The 16,615-nt window shown below is 42.5% G+C and overlaps 1 protein-coding gene across 1 annotated transcript; it reads left to right on the top strand.

Annotated features, from left to right (window-relative positions):
* Positions 1–505: 505 nt before the first annotated feature.
* On the top strand, positions 506–15,240 carry avpr1aa (arginine vasopressin receptor 1Aa). Its single transcript, XM_041216288.1, has 2 exons — positions 506–1,455; positions 11,871–15,240. Exons 1-2 carry the CDS (start codon positions 522–524, stop codon positions 12,161–12,163), a joined length of 1,227 nt encoding a protein of 408 aa, XP_041072222.1. The 5' UTR covers positions 506–521; the 3' UTR covers positions 12,164–15,240.
* The last annotated feature ends 1,375 nt before the right edge of the window (positions 15,241–16,615 follow it).

The raw sequence follows: 16,615 nt of genomic DNA, 5'->3' as shown, positions 1-16,615 counted from the left end.
TCCTGCTGGAAAATTAGCGGTAAACATTCCAGGGTCATTTCGCGATGGACATTGTTTACCATGGTATTTTATTTCTCTCTCTCTCACCATCTGCAGTTAAGGTTGGAGTCATTTAAAATATTTCAGGATTTTAAAAAATGCGAAGAAAGATAAACTTTGCCTGTACCCTTATTAGTTGCTCGCTCAAAGATGACGCGAGTTTGCTTCATGAGAACCAGTAAACATCTTCCTTAAAGCTCTCCCAACTTCTGCAAAAGCCTCTTGTTAAGATCCACCTCCGTTCACTTTTTTGCCTTGTGCTTTTGGTGGTGGGAGTTTCATGGTGATGCAATCTGATTGATCGCTTCACGTCCCCAAGAGTGGAGCTCTTCTGGAGATGTTGCAGACCAGTCTCACTGGTCACGGCATCCAGTCGATTTTGCCTGTGAGACCCTCCTTCCTTGTTCGCCCCGGACCACCGCGTCTAAACCCTGGTTCCCCCCGCCCCCACCCCCTTGACCACACTCAGCCCGGGCTCCAGCATGCAGGGCTCTGGACGGGACCTCGGCACCTCGAACTTCACTGGGTCCAGCCACTCAGTCTCAGCGTCCCAGGGTCCCTCCGGCCAGAACCTGACCCCTGCCAACCACAGCGACCCGTTCGCCAGGAACGAGAGTTTGGCCAGGACCGAGATCTCGGTGCTGGGCATTATCTTCCTGCTGGCTGTCATTGGGAACCTGACCGTGCTCTTGGCTCTGTGTAAGACCAAGAAGAAGATGTCGAGGATGCATCTGTTCATCAGGCACCTGAGCCTGGCCGACCTGACGGTCGCTGTCTTCCAGGTCCTACCCCAGTTCATCTGGAAGGTCACCTACCGCTTCCAGGGTCCCGACTTCCTCTGCCGCATCGTTAAACACCTCCAGATTTTCGGCATGTTCGCGTCCACCTACATGATGGTCATGATGTCCGTGGACCGCTACATCGCCATCTGCCACCCACTGAAAACTCTGCAGCAGCCCACCAAGAGGTCCTACATCATGATCATCGGCACCTGGGTGCTCAGCTTCCTCCTGAGCAGCCCTCAGTCCTTCATCTTCTCGCTCCGGGAGATCGAGGAGGGCTCCGGGGTCTACGACTGCTGGGCAAACTTCATCCTGCCCTGGGGCATTAAGGCTTACATCACCTGGATCGCCCTCGGCGTCTTCGTCGTCCCAGTGCTCACCATGGTGGCCTGCTACACTTGCATCTGCTACAACATCTTTAAGAACATCAAATACAAGACCCAAGCCTTGTCCGATAGCTCCTTCAAGAACGGCCTGATCACGTCCGGGGTCAATAACGTGAAAACCATCTCCAAAGCCAAGATCCGAACTGTAAAGATGACTTTGGTGATCGTTCTGGCTTATATTGTGTGCTGGGCTCCCTTCTTCACTGTGCAGCTGTGGTCTGTCTGGGACAAGAAGGCTCCGAAAGACGGTAGGTGCATTTCGGACATTTAAAGAGACAATTTCCATTCTGCGCTGAAGTATCACTTTTTCTTCTTTAAAGGGGCTAAATGCTAGTTTTTGGGCCAAGTGGCCGCGATTATACAGCCGATTTTGGGATTAAATAACTGATCATTCGCTGGGAGCACAGCAACATTCAGGTTTAAAGCTCTATCTTAAAGTGCAATGTAGGACTCCTTTACAGTGCAATGTAGGATACCTTTACAGAAGCTGTCCCTTTTTATAGCTGAAAATTAGCTTGCGAAACCAATAATTAGGTTTAAAGTCGGATACTGAAGGTTCAGAATGGGCATTAACTAACGTGAATGATGATAAGATTTGCCACTTAAACTGAACTGAGCAACCTTAAATAGTATCGGTAAGTATAATATTAGTGAAAATGTTTAATTACATATGTTCCATAAATAATTATAGTTAATGATGAACTATGTATTGCTGAAGAAAGAGTCATGGTGTGGAAGCTTTTCATCTTGCACTCATCAGGTCAGATTTGCAAGTCCTGATGAGTGCAAGGTGAAAAGTTTCCACAGCATGCTTCTCTTATCTGCAATACTCAAGTTCTGTGCTACCAAAGGAAGAATGAGCCATGTTATATTAAAATTGAAATAATAATATCAAAATTATTACTTAGAGGTAACAGAGACATAAATGAGATCACCTCTCGTTCTTCTAAACTCCAATGAGTAGAGACCCAGCCTGCTCAACCATTTCTCATGACCCCTCGTTCATGCCTCTGTTACCTTTAAGCTCACACTCCTGACTGGTCTCCCACATTCTGGCCTCTGTAAACTTGAGGTTGTCCAAATTTTTGCTGCCAGTGTTTTAACTCGTACCAAGTCCCATTCACCTATCACCCCCTCCTCTCCATACTCACTGATCTACATTGGCTCCCGGTCAAGCAACATCTTGATTTTATAATTCACATCCTCGTTTTCAAATTCCACCGTGGCTTTGACCCTTCCTATTACTGTGATCTCCTTCAGCCCCACAACCCTCCGAGATATCTGTGCTCCTCCAGTTCTGGCCTCTTGAGCACTCTTGATTCTAATCGCTCCACCATTGGTAGCTGCACCTTCAGTTACCTAGGCCCTAAGCTCTGGTATACCCTCCGCATACCTCTCCATCTCCCTACCTCACTTTCCTTCCTTAAGACACTCCTTAAAACCTATGTCTTTGATCAAGCTTTTAGTCATCTGACCTAATACCTCCTTATGTGACTCAGTGTTATATTTTGTTTATAATGCTCCTATGAAGTGCTTTGGGATGCTTTATTATATTAAAGTGCTCTATATTAAAGTTGTTGTTGCTGATAACTCAAGTTATGGATAATTAAGTTTGTTTGTTACCTGGGAATAAACGCCTATTAATTGACTTTATAGCTAGATTTTTGTCTCTCTGTGAGAATATAGAATTTTGATAACAGAAAGAAAAAAAGGTTAAAGCTCATATTGCATCCTTTAAGCTGCAGATACTGCTTGACACTGGTCCCTGATTTAAGGCAGTGAAATCTGCCGACATTGGAGTTATGCTGTTGGCCTCTCATGACGAATCAACTTTCGAAAAGCTGAACTCCATGCACAGTGTGCGGGTGAATATTAGTGAAAAGGAGTCTGTCCTGTTGGTTCTTTATTAATAGTAAGAGGTTTTTTTTAATTCATTTATGGGATTGGGCATCGCTGGCAAGACCAGCATTTATTGCCCATCCCTAATAGCCCTTGAGAAGATGGTGGTGAGCCCCGAATAAAACTGACAAGCTTATTTGGGCAGTTAAGAGTCAGCCATAGTGCTGGAGGGCTGGAGTCACATACAGGTGGACTAGGTAAGGACAATAGGTTTAATTCCCTATAAGATATTAGTGAAGCAGATTGGTTTTTGCAACAATCTGTGAGCTTCATAGACCCCATTACTGCTACTCCATAATTATTCAATTAAGTGAACTTAAATTTCCAAACTGTCACAACGGAATTTGATGTCTCCAGATCTTTAGCCTTGGTTTCTGGATTACTTGTTCAGTAATATAGCCACAATGCCACTGTACCCCATGAAGAATGGCAGGGATCTTTGTGTGTCTTATTTTTTCTTGGCTAAAATGGTGATTTCACAACAGTTGCAGCCCATGTGAACGCTCAGCAATATTAGTCTCCCTCATCTATGAAGTCTGACACCCCCTGTCAAAATGTGGAGAACCCTTCCCTCAAATAGCGGCTTGGACCACACCTGGAGTACTGAACACAGTTTTGGTCACCTTACTTAAGGAGGGACATACTTGCATTGGAAGCAGTTCAGAGAAGGTTCACCAGGCTGATTCCTGGGATGAGGGCTTTGCCTTATGAGGAATGGTTGAGCAGGTTGCGTCTCTACTTATTGAAGTTAGAAGAACAAGAGGTGATCTCCTTGAAACACATAAAATTTTGAGGAGGCTACACAGGGACGATGCCAAGAGGATGTTTGCCCTCATGGGGGAATCTAGAATTAGAGAGCACAGTTTCAAAATAAGGAGTCTCAGAATGCCATTAGTGCTTTGAATTCTCTTCCCCAGCAAGCAGAGGAAGCTGGGACTTTGAATATGTTCAAGGCTGTGTTAGACAGATTTTTGATTGACAAGGGAGTCAAGGTTTATGGGGGGCAGGCAGGAAAAGTGGAGTTAAGACCACAATCAGATCAGCTATGATCTTATTGAATACAGCAGCAGGCTTGAGGAGTTGAATGACTTACTCCTGCTCCTGTTTCTTGTGTTCTGATTATCAAGGCAGATCCAGCATTCCAAGTAGTCCATTAGTGATTATTTGAATGATCATTTTGTAAGTATAAATAATCTGGTGATTAATATGCAATTGTTTTGTGGTTGATCACAAATCACTGTTGAATTCATGGACATAAGAACAAGAGTAGGCCATTCAGCCCCTCAAGCCTGTTCTGCCATTAAGATAAATCACGACTGATGTGCAATCCAATTCCATTTACCTGCCATAGCTCCATATCTGTTGACACCCTTAACCAACAAAAATCTATCCATCTTGGTTGTTCAAGCTCCAGAATTCCAGATTTCTAGCACCTTTATGGGGACAATGCAGTTGTTGGCCAATGAAATCAGTCACATCCTGATGATTCTTTTACCGGAAATAGGACTTGAAGCAAGAGACAGGAGAAGGACAAATATGATATCAACCATAAAAAAGGGGAAGATAGATAACACCAGTTGTGAGTTAGGTAATAGAGAGCATTCTGAAAAAGAGGGGGTAATTTTACTCTGAAAAAGTGCTGGTTAAATGGTAATTTTTGTGGCTAACATGTTCATTTTACTTGTTTCAATGAATTAATGAATGCAGCTGGCACCACTGGCAATAAGATATTCAAGACCTGTTAATTTGGGTGGAGTAAAGACATGTGTTAGTTGTTCAGAGACCAGCCTGCGTGGACGGACAGTACTGCACTTGTTGTTGATGCAGGAAATTAAAGAAAATCTAGTGAAAATAGGTGAATCCAAATAATCAGGATATTTAGTAAAAATAAAAACAGCCTGTATCTCATGAAACTGTAAGTTTATTATTTAGACACAATATTCTTAAAGAAGGAATAGAGGAATTGCCCGTGTGTAGCATTCTCGTCTCTGATTTAGAAATTATGGGTTCAAGTCCCACTCTAGAGGCTAGAGCACAGAATATAGACTGACATTCTTGGTACAATACTAATGAAGCATTGCATGTCCAGGGGTTCAATCTTTCAGATGAGATGTTAAGCCATGGTCCCATCTCCCCTTTTGGGTGTACATTAACGATCCCATGGCACCATTGCAAAGAAGAGCAGAGTAGCTCTCCCTAGTTCTGGCTAAAAGTTACCACTCAGGCCATCTGTTCATTATCAAGTTGCTGTTTGTGGAATCTTGCTATTCACAAATTAGCTGCCATGTCTTCTACACCACAAAAGTGAGCACATGTTAAAAGCAACACATATTCTATAAAGCACCTTGGGGCACCTTGAGGTCATGATAGTTGCTATATAAGGGCAATTATTTCTTTCTTTCTACATAGAAGTCCACAATATATTAATTATAAAAGCCAATGCAGTTAACATCATTCCACTCCTTAAAAAAAATCATGCACAGGCATCTTCCACTCATCAATCTCAGAACCCATCAAAACCAGACTGGAAGCAAATCACCCTCGGTCCTGAGGGACTGCCTAAGAAGGAAGAAGAAACTTCATCTACAGGACCTTATTGCAAAGATAGTAGTTTTTAAAAAGACATGTGGTAAAGCAAACCATAATAGTTAATGATGAGACCCTTAGGAATGAGATTCCAATGGTAACTTGAGGGAAAGTATTAACAGAATATTTGTAAAGAAATAAATAAGAACAGAAAGGGGCCAAGAGGAAAATCATGTAGCAAAAGCGTAAAACAATAACCAGAGAGAAAAAACTCAAAGCATTAAGAGCAAACAGGTGCAACTGAAAATTCTGTTCAGTTTACCTTGGCTGGGATTTTCCAGCGTCATCACGGGTGGGACATGCCGTGGGCAAAGCGGTGCCCCCGGCCAGAAGTCCATTGACTTGTGGCGGGACCGGAAGATTGCGGCGGCAGGCTGGTGCGGAAAATCCCGCTGCTTGTCTCAGTGAGCTCAAACCTAAGAGTTTGCAGCACTAAAGTAGGCAACCCAACCATGCCTGATTATACTGGGAAGCAAGAAAAAGTAATTCAACTTTACGAATAACATCAAGGCTTGGAGAGGGTGCAGAATAGTTTTACTAGAATTGTACCAGGGTTGAAGGACTTCTGTTACATGGAGAGACTGGAGAAACTAGGGTTGTTCTCCTTAGAGCAGAGAAGGTTTAGAACAGATGTTCAAAATGTTGACCGGTTTTGATAGCATGGATAAGGAGATGTTGCTTGACCAGGAGTCAGCGAGGACAAGGGATGATAAGTGAACAGAATTGATGCAAGTTAAAATATGGGCAGCTTTGCCATTTATATGTTTATGTTCTGCATTAGTTTCTTCCCTCTCTACTTCATCTCAGCCTCTCAGATATCCTCTATTCCTTTCTTTCTCATGCGTTTATCTAATTTCCCCTCAAATGCACCTATATTAATCGTCACACCTACTCCATGTGGTAGCAAGTTCCACATTCTAACCTTCCTGGGGTAAAGAAGCTTTCTCTGAGATCTTTATTAGATTTATTACTGACTATCTTGAATTCATGGCCACCAGTTTTGGTCTCCCAATACAAATGGAAAACTCTTCTCTATATCTACTGCATAAAGCCCCTTCCTAGTTATTAGGATCTCTGTTAAATCGCCTCTCAGCCTTTTCTTTTTTCGTTTTTTTTAAGGGGCTCAGCTTGTTCAGTTTTTCCTGGTATTTCCTACTAAAACTATATATAGTTGTTAGTAATAAAATAGGGGTGAGCGAGTTTACAGAATTAAAAAGAACAAGCTAAACTGCCAGGGAGATTACAAAGTCAAAGCTAACAATAGGTTTGCAGCATTATTTTATTTTAAACTTGAGAATTTTATAACATTTTATTAGACATTTTCACAGTCTGCTTCTTCTTTCTTGGGGAAAAAAGAGGAAGATTTGCATTTATATTGCACTTTTCACATCCACCAGATGTCTGAAAGCACTTAACAGCCAATGAAGTACTTTTGAGGTGTCATCACTGTTGTTATGTAGAAAATGCAGCAGCCAATTTGAGTTTCGTAAACTTTCATTAGCAGCAATGTGATAATGTGTTTTTGTCATGTGGATTGAGGGATAAATATTGGCTGAAATAGTGCCATGAGATCCTTCACATCTACCTGAGCGGGTAGGTGAGACCTTGGTTTAACATCCCTTCTGGAAGAAGGCACTTCTTACACTGCTGTTCTCCCTCAGCACTGCACTGGATTGTCAGCCTTGATTTTTGTGCCCAAGTCCTGAAGTGGGATTTGAACCTGGAGACTCCGAAGCAAGAGAATGTTACCAACTGAGCCACAGCTGACACTTAATATTGTAGTCAGCTTTATTCAGGCTTGCTATACTTTTAGAATTTACATGGCAGTTCCAGGACACTTTACTCTAAAGACTACAACAATCTCACCCACTAATCAGGGTAAACAGAGGTTTTAGCACACAACACGTTGGCACATTTTCATGGGTTATGTGGTTTTTTTCATCTACCTCGTCCAATAATCAGATTCGGATAAATTCCCACTTGTTAATTTTGTACATTGTGCTTGCGTAAAATCTTAACATTAATTCCAACCGCAACAAGTTCAGGCCCTTAACACAAACAATTGCAATTTGAAATATTAGGTGCATCAATTGTTGCATATAACGTAAGCCTTTTGTTCTTCCTTTCCACCCAGTTCCCCATTTGAAATGAAAACTTTTATACTTTTTTCAAACATAACTAAAGCCCTATCTGATTATATTGATGTATATATTTTGGATAATATTAAAAATACATGTCCGGTGGGAATTCATACCTCAGCAACAGTAGGAAAGAGGTTTGCATTCTGTCAACTTTGTGAGCAAAGATTGACAGCAACTGCAGCATTTTCTTGTAAAATTTCCATGACCTTATTCCCAATAATTTTTTTTATTAGCTAAAAAGTTGACGACATGATGCCAATCTTCAATCATGTAGAATTTTGAAGTTAATTTTCAGTCAATCCAAGGCCAATTATTTTGAGGGTTCTTTTTGGGAGGTGGAAAAATTACAGGTTGAGACAAATACTGAAGTGCGTGAATTTTAAAGGGAGAAAAACATAATGGAATGCGGTATATTAAAGTAAAATGTGAAGAGGGAGAATAGGGAGGGAACACAAGTTGAGAAGAATTGCTTATAACTTTGGTGTTGTTATTTATAATGGCATTTTTAAGTCTTCGTTTTGTGGTTTAGGTTAGTGCTGCAATGTCATGTGAGGCACATGCATGTTGCCCTTGCAAATGTGATCCCTCCCAAAGAAAATCAACCCGTATTAAGCAACAGGTACCCGTTTGGCTCAAATAGTAGCACTCTCATCTCTTAGTCAGAAGACCATTGACTGAAATCCCCATTTGGGGCCATGAGTGCACAATCCAAGCTGACGCTTTGTGCAATATTGAGGGAGTGCTGCATTGTCAAAGATTGCCATTTTTCAGATGTGATGTTGAATGACTGCCTGTTGTGGTGGATTTAAACAATCCCATGGCAGAGGTTTGCAAGAGGATCTCCTGGTGTCCTGCCAATATTAATGCCTCAACTAACAACACTGCGTTAGCTGGTCAACCGTTGTTTGTGGGATCTTCCTGTGTGCAAAGTGACTGCTGCAATTATCTTAATAATAACTGCAAATGCATTTCGAGCTATGAAGCATTTTGGGATGTTTTGAGTACATGAAAGTTGCTATATAAATGTGGGTTTTCTCTTATAACTGTATTCACTTGCATGAAGGCTTAATTCCAAATGCTGACCATCTTTGTTTTATTTTTCAAAGCATGACCTATATATGTTGGCTAGCACAATAATGAAGCTTCTTCTGATTTCTGCATAACTTCACTACTATATTAGAATTGTCAATATATACAGTTGTATGACTTAAAAATTAACAAAATATATAACTAGCCATTGACAGTCCAAGGGTTAAATCTGCACCTATGTGAACTAATTGCTGAGTTAGTCTGTCCTCTGTACGTGTAAATAAGAAACAAAGTAGACTTAAGAAGAAAAACCAGATGGAGTCCCTATCATTTCAGTGGAATTTTTTGGTACAGTTTCTGCCACTCCAGTCCTCAATTGCCCAAGTCTTACCATCTATGTCAACTAGACAAAGGACAGCATTTTCATCAGATTTTACACATGCTTCTACTGAGAATAGGCACATTATTTAAGATTGTTTTTTGCTCCCCTGAAAGTATCAACTGCCGACTGGAATTCTTCAACTCCAAGACACTGTATAGTGTTTCCCCCAATTGATCATCTGTCATATGTGAGCTTTAAAGGTGAATATCAACCTTAGGGAACATCATAGCTGAGCCTTGTCCTGTCCTCTTCTGACATCCACGTACTTGCACTTTCAATAGTTGTCACGGCCTAATTATTAGGATTGGGTACTTCAACTGATTTTCCTTATCATATGGGATTTGAAGCCAATTTTAGCTTTCTTTCCCCTGTCCCTCACTGAGATCAGGTGATGGAGCACCCACAGAGAGGCAGACAAGTTAATATTTCAAGTTTGGACCCTTCATTAGAAGTGCTCAAACGTGAAATGTTAACTTGTGCCTTTCTCTCCACAGGTGCCAAGTGTTTCTTCTGCAGGCTGGAGCTTGAACTAATGGACTTTCCTGGCCTGTATATCTCAGCCATTCACTGAGCAAACTCGCTGAGCCATAGGCAAAGTTTGCCACGAGCACTGTTTGAATTTTCATTTTGCAAGATATTACACCATGGGCAGAATTTTGCCCTTGATGGGCGGGCGGGCCCCACCAGCTCAGCAGCGGGCAGGCAGCCGATTGCCGCTGCCAAAATAGGCCCCGCCGCCATTTTGAGTGGGCGGGCCAATTAAAGCTCGCCCAGCGGCCTGCCAGATGGGAAGCACTATGCACTTCCTGTACAGGAAGGGGAGGGATTCCCCATCTGTCAGAGTGCGCTTTTTCACGCATGCGCACACATCTCCCTGAGACTAAGTGCTGTCTCAGGGAGATCACAGACAGTGTTTGAAAGTTGAAAAATAGAAAAATAAAAGAAATATTAACATCTCCCCCTCATGTGACAATGTCACACAAGATGGGACATGTTAATAAATATCATAAATACTTTACTAAACTTTTTTAAAATGGACATGAAACCTCATCCCGCCAGTGGATGAGGTTTCATGTTTTTTCAGAAGCCCGCTGGGGCTCCTGGCCTGCCCGCCAGCCTTAAGGTTGGACGGGCAGGTTCTTTAATTGGTTTAACTACCCTGTCAATGGCCTCAATTGGCCATTGACAGGTTGGCCGGCAGACAGCTGACTGTGCTGTCCGCCCGCCTTCCTGAAGGTTTAAATGGGGCGCGATAACGTCGGGGATTCCCCCCGATGTCATCACACGTCATTTTCATGTCAGCGAGCGGGCCCCACCCCCAGCTCGCCGACGGAAAAATTCTGCCCCACAAGTTTAGCATTAATGCAAACCATAGAATTACATAGGATGTGCAGCACAGAAACAGGCCATTAGGCACAATTGGTCTATGTGGTGTTTGTGCTCAACACAAGCCTCCTGTTCCCCTTCTTCATCTCGCCCTATCAGCTTAACCTTGTCCATTATCCCTCAGGTACTTAACTGGACTCCCCTTCCTCACATCAACTATTCCTTGTAATAGCAAGTTCCACATTCTCACCACCCTCTGGCTGAAAAACTTTCTCCTAAATTCCTTATTTAGGTCTATTAGTGACTGTCATATAATTATGCCTGCAATCGTCCCCCCATCACAACACCCAACCTCACAGCATGTGCAAACATCTATGTCTACCTTGTAAAGTTTTTTCATAATCTTAAAGACCTCTATCAGGTTACTCCTCAGCCTTCTCTTTTCTAGAGTGGTCAATCTTTCCTGATAGGTCATAACTTCCCTAGTTTCTGCTTATGTTGTGTCAGCAGCAAAGCAGAGCGTGCCTCCAGGAATTTTTTCACACCACTTTGCTTTGGTGTCAATCTGGGTCCTGATCCCATGTTCAGGCTGTATCTATACAATATCTGCAGCACTGGTGTGAAATGAAACCAATTCACACTCAATCTACAGCTGTAATGTGAATGCCACTTTACAAAAACAATCGCTGTCACTTGAAAACAAAAATTGGAGTTTTAAACTTCTATTTCTGTTACCTGACCATGAGTGATGCATATTAGCAGCAGTGTGTATCATGTGCAAGATGCACTGCAGCAACTTGCCAATCCTCCCTCCACAGCACCTTCCAAACCCACGACCTCTACCTTCTAGCAGACCAAGAGAAGCGTGTACCTGCAGGTTCCTCTCCAAGTCTCACACCATCCTGATTTGGAACTATGTCACTGTTCCTTCGCTGTTGCTGGTCAAGACTCTGAAACTCCCTTTCTAACAGCACTGTGGGTGTACCTACACCGCATGGACTACAGCGGTTCAAGAAGGCAGCTCACCACCACCCCCTCAAGGGCAACTAGGGATGAGCAATAAATGCTGCTCTTGCCTATGACACTCACATCCCATGAATAAATGAAAAATTGTATTTGAAGTTCTGTGTTTTGCTTCTATAACTTAGTGCTGAGTTTTATGCATGTTGCTCGGTAGATGAAGTTCCAGCAACAGGTACAATGATAAGTGGACAAATTAGACAGTGCTTACCTCTGCCAACCTTTGAATGAGAGTGATATCCAAGGAAAGTTCAATAATCATTGCCACTGTACTTTTCAGATTCGACAGACACTGTATTTACCCTCACTATGCTGCTTGCAAGTCTGAACAGCTGCTGCAATCCTTGGATCTACATGTTCTTCAGTGGCCACCTCCTGAGCGACATTGTCCATTTTTTCCCTTGCTGCCATAAAATCACTCAGAAACTGAAGAAGGAGGATTCAGAAACCAGCATCAAGAGGCACACCCTGCTGACAAAGGTCAGCCACAGGAGCCCAACATTCAGCTCGTACAACTGGAAGGACAATGACACATCCCCCCAGTCTTTGCAGCCTACACCAATAGAGACCTGAGGCAACCTGATTGTTAGCTAGTCTACTCTCCACCCCCATTAACATTGTTAATATTATCTTTAAATGCACTGCCACTGAGTTGGTGATCAATGATCAGATTATCCAAAGCTTACTCTTACATTCATAGCACTTTAATAATCAATGCCCTAGGTCATAATTTGATGGGAAGGACTGAAGATTAAGTATAACCCAGGTAATGGATAGCATCAATCCAATCGCACCCCAAAATCATCGCATTTATTTTTGCTGACATTTTTTTTTTAGTAGGAATAAAATGGTCAGTCTTGTGGTTATTGTGTACAAAAGCTGGTGATCGTGGATATACTGCAAATGATTGAAAACACTCAGCAAACATGCCACCATTTTTTCTTTATTCTTTTAATGGATGCGGGAGTCGTTGGCTCAGCCACTTGTTGCCCATCCCTAATTGCTCGTGAACTGAGTGGCTTGCTAGCATTTCAGAGGGCAGTTAAAAGTCAAACACAATGCTGTGGGTCTGGAGTCACATGTAGGCCAGACCGGGTAAGGACAGGTGTGGGTCTGGAGTCATTTTGAATCAGAGGATCGTAGACAGTTTATGGCACAGAAAGAGGCCACTTAGCTCATCGCGCCTGCGCTGGCAGATAAACGAGTCCAGCCTAATCCCATTTTCCAACATTTGGTTCATAGCCCTCCATTTGAGGTGCATATCCTTTTAAATGAGTTGAGGGATTCTGCCTCTACTACCCTTTCAGGCAGTGAGTTCCAGATCCTTACCACCCTCTGGGTGAAAATACCTTTCCCCATCTCCTCTCTAATCTTACTACCAGTCACTTTAAATCTATGCCCCTGGTCACTGACCTCTCTGCTAAAGTAAATAGACCCTACCCATCCACTGTTTTCAGGCCCCTCACAATTTTGTACATCTCAATCAAATCTCCCCTCAGCCTCCTCTGTTCTAAGGAGAACAATCTCAGCCCACCTAATCTTTCCAGTCCTGGCAACATTCTCGTAAATCTCCTCTGTACTTTCTCTGATACAATTACATTCTTTCTGCAATGAGGTGACCAGAACTACACAGAGTCTTCAAGTGAGAGCCTAAATAATGTTTAATATAGTGCCACCATAACCTCCCTCCCTGCTCTTATATTCTGTGCCTTGGCTAATAAACAAAAGGAGTCTATATGCCTTCTTAACCATCCTATTCTGCTTTGGGAATCTGTGAACATGTCAGCCGGACCAGATAAGGGCAGTAGAGTCCCTTCCCTAAAGGATATTTGTGAAGTAGATGGGTTTTCACAACAGTCAATTCCAGATTTTTTTTTCATTGAATTTGAATTCCACCAGCTGCCATGGTTGGATTTGAGCCCCAGATAATTAGCCTAGGCCCCTGGATTATTAGTCCACTGACATTACCACTATGCCACCATCTTCCCAACCTTTCACATGTATAGTGGATTAGTTATACATCTGTATGTTAAATGGTGAAACTTGTATAGCACTGAATTATATTTCATCCAATTCACAACATAGGATCAAAAAATCTAAAGAAACATTTCAAGACTTTGGAGTATGATTATTCCCAAACATCTGCAGAGCCCAGCTGTCAATATAGTCCTATAGTCTGTTTTTTACTTTATTCTTTCATGGGATGTAGATGTCACTGGCAAGGACAGCATTTGTTGCCCATCCTTAATTGCCCTTGAACTGAGTGGTTTGCTCAGCCTTTTCAGAGGGCAGCTAAGAGTCAATCACAATTGGTAACAAATGAAAAGTGACAAAAAACCCTTAGATAAAATATATTTAATCCAATTTATAAAACTGTTGGATTATTCTGTTATGTTATGAATGACTAAAGAAGTAACACCACAGTTGCCCTTAAAACAATTTTTTCCATTTTCTATTCCCCCCAACACTCAGAAGCAATGACAACTCTCCAGCAGCCCATCTAAGTGCCACCCATCATGTGGACCAGGCTATTCCAGCATGGAGTGATTAATACCCAATGCCAATCATGTCCACATCCAACATTCCCAAACACATGCATTCCATCCGAGATTATTGGATAGCGAGTCACTAGATAATAATTACAAAGGAGAGGCCCAGTTGATTTTTTTCCCCTCCCCTTCCCAGAGCAAAACCTTACACCCTCTGACTCAGTATTATATGATACATTGCATTTACCCATGGAGAAACTGTATACTATGGGAAGCTATAAATTGTATATTTTAAGGTGGATCTCAGCAATGATGAATGTAAATAGGTATTTCTGATAACCTCTATGAATTTCAAGATTGTTAAGTTGGTCTAGCCAATTGACTACCAGTTAATTGCATCAATGAGACCTGATTCCCTCCTAAGTATAATCTGGATTATGGCTCCATAGTTAGTATGGTGGCAGTCTACATTGTTGGCATTCTATTATGGTGTGTAGACTGGTCAACCAAGTCTCCACACTGTCGCTTAGCTTTGTGTACCCTTCTGTGTACCCTGTTTAGCAAGGGCGGAGGCAGATTGTAACAAATGAAAGGCAAACTACAAAAAAAGTCTAAATATAAATTCAGGGAAAGGGAAATATAAACCTTCAGTAGGAGCGTGATCCAATCTTTGAAAGAAAATCAGTAAGATTAACAGAAAGAAGAGGGTGAAGTACCTCCTGCAAAAAGCATTACTGGAAAGGTAAAAGTAATTGATGAAATGAAGGAAAAGCCTTAGGAAAGCCTTAGACTGGGAGAAACCGGTTGACAGACACAGAAAACAACAGGTTTGAAAATGACTGACTTGTCAGGGAAAGCAACAGCAGCAAGATGTTGCGGCTTGGACATCAAGTGAGAATATTATCCGGTGTGACTGACAGGTGTAAATACATAGTTATGCTGGGAATATTGGCAGAAGTGAGAAAAATACACCTATTTAATGAAGTAGTGGCATTATGTCCCAGTTGACTTGGACACCAGGATAGTCATAGCGCCATAGAGGTCTACAGCACAGAAAAAGGCCCTTCGGCCCATCGTGTCTGCACCGGTCAAACAAGAACCTAACTATTCTAATCCCATTTTCCAGCACTAGGCCCATAGCCTTGGATGCCATGGCATCGCAAGTGCACATCCAAATGCTTCTTAAATGTTATGAGGGTATCTGCCTCTACCACCCTTTCAGGCAGTGAATATCAGATTCCCACCACCCTCTGGGTGAAAAAATTCTTCCTCACATTCCCTCTAAACCTCCTTCTCCTTACCTTAAAACCATGCCCCCTGGTTATTGATCTCTCCATCAAGGGAAAAAGTTCCTTCCTGTCTACCCTATCTATGCCTCTCATAATTTTACACACCTCAATCATGACCCCCTCAATCTCCTCTGCTCCAGGGAAAATAACTCCAGTCTATCCAATCTCTCCTCATAACTAAAACTCTCCAGCCCAGGCAACAACCTGGTAAATCTCCTCTGCACTGTCTCTAGTGCAATCACATCCTTCCTATAATGCAGATTCCAGAGCTGCATGCAATACTCTAGATGTGGCCTAACCAGCATTTTATACAGTTCCAGCATAAACTCCCTGCTCTTATATTCTATGCCTCGGCTAATAAAGGCAAGTATCCCATATGCCTTCTTAACCACCTTATCTACCTGTCCCGCTATCTTAAGGGACCAGTGGACATGCTCACCAAGGTCTCTCTGATCCTCGGTACTTCTCAGGGTCCTACCATTCATTGATTATTCCCGAGCCTTGCTTGTCCTGCCCAAGAGCATCACCTCACACTTATCCGGATTAAATTCCATTTGCCACTGATCAGCCCATCTGACCAGCCCATCTATACCCTCCTGTAATCTAAGGCTATCCTCCTCACTATTTACCACCCCACCAACTTTCGTGTCATCCGCGAACTTACTGATCAACCCTCCTACATTCAAGTATAAATCATTCATATAAATAACAAACAGCAGGGGACCCAACGCTGATCCCTGTGGAATCCCACTGGACAAAGGCTTCCAGTCACAAAAACACCTCTCGACCATCACCCTCTGTTTCCTGCCACTCAGCCAATTCTGAATCCAATTTGCTAAATTGCCTTGGGTCCCATGGGCTCTTACCTTCATTATCAGTTTCCCATGATGGACCTTATCAAAAGTCTTGCTGAAGTCCAAGTAGACTATGTCAAATGCATCTACACACCTGCTCACCTCTTCGAAAAATTCAATCAAATTGGTCAGACATGACCTCCCCTTAACAAAACCATGCTGACTGTCCTTGATTAAGTGTAGATTAATTCTGTCCCTCAGAATTGTTTCCAATAGTTTCCCCACCACTGAGGTTTGACTGACTGGCCTGTAGTTCCCTGGTTTATCCCTTCTTCCCTTCTTGAATAATGGTGCCACATTGGCTGTCCTCCAGTCCTCTGGCACCTCTCCTGTGGCCAGAGAGGTATTGAAAATTATTGCCAGTGCCCCTGCTATCTCCTCCCTTGCCTCACT

The sequence above is a fragment of the Carcharodon carcharias genome, chromosome 21 (assembly GCF_017639515.1).
Source record: "Carcharodon carcharias isolate sCarCar2 chromosome 21, sCarCar2.pri, whole genome shotgun sequence".
In the NCBI taxonomy this organism is placed as follows: Eukaryota; Metazoa; Chordata; class Chondrichthyes; order Lamniformes; family Lamnidae; genus Carcharodon; species Carcharodon carcharias.
The sequence above is the reverse complement of the archived record's forward strand: the minus strand, read 5'-3'. Positions and strand labels throughout refer to the sequence as shown.

Coding starts and splice junctions, on each gene's coding strand:
- avpr1aa (XM_041216288.1), top strand. CDS start 522: ATGCAGGGCTCTGGACGGGACCTCGGCACCTCGAACTTCACTGGGTCC. Junction 1,456..11,870: donor CAAGAAGGCTCCGAAAGACG/GTAGGTGCATTT, acceptor TGTACTTTTCAG/ATTCGACAGACACTGTATTT.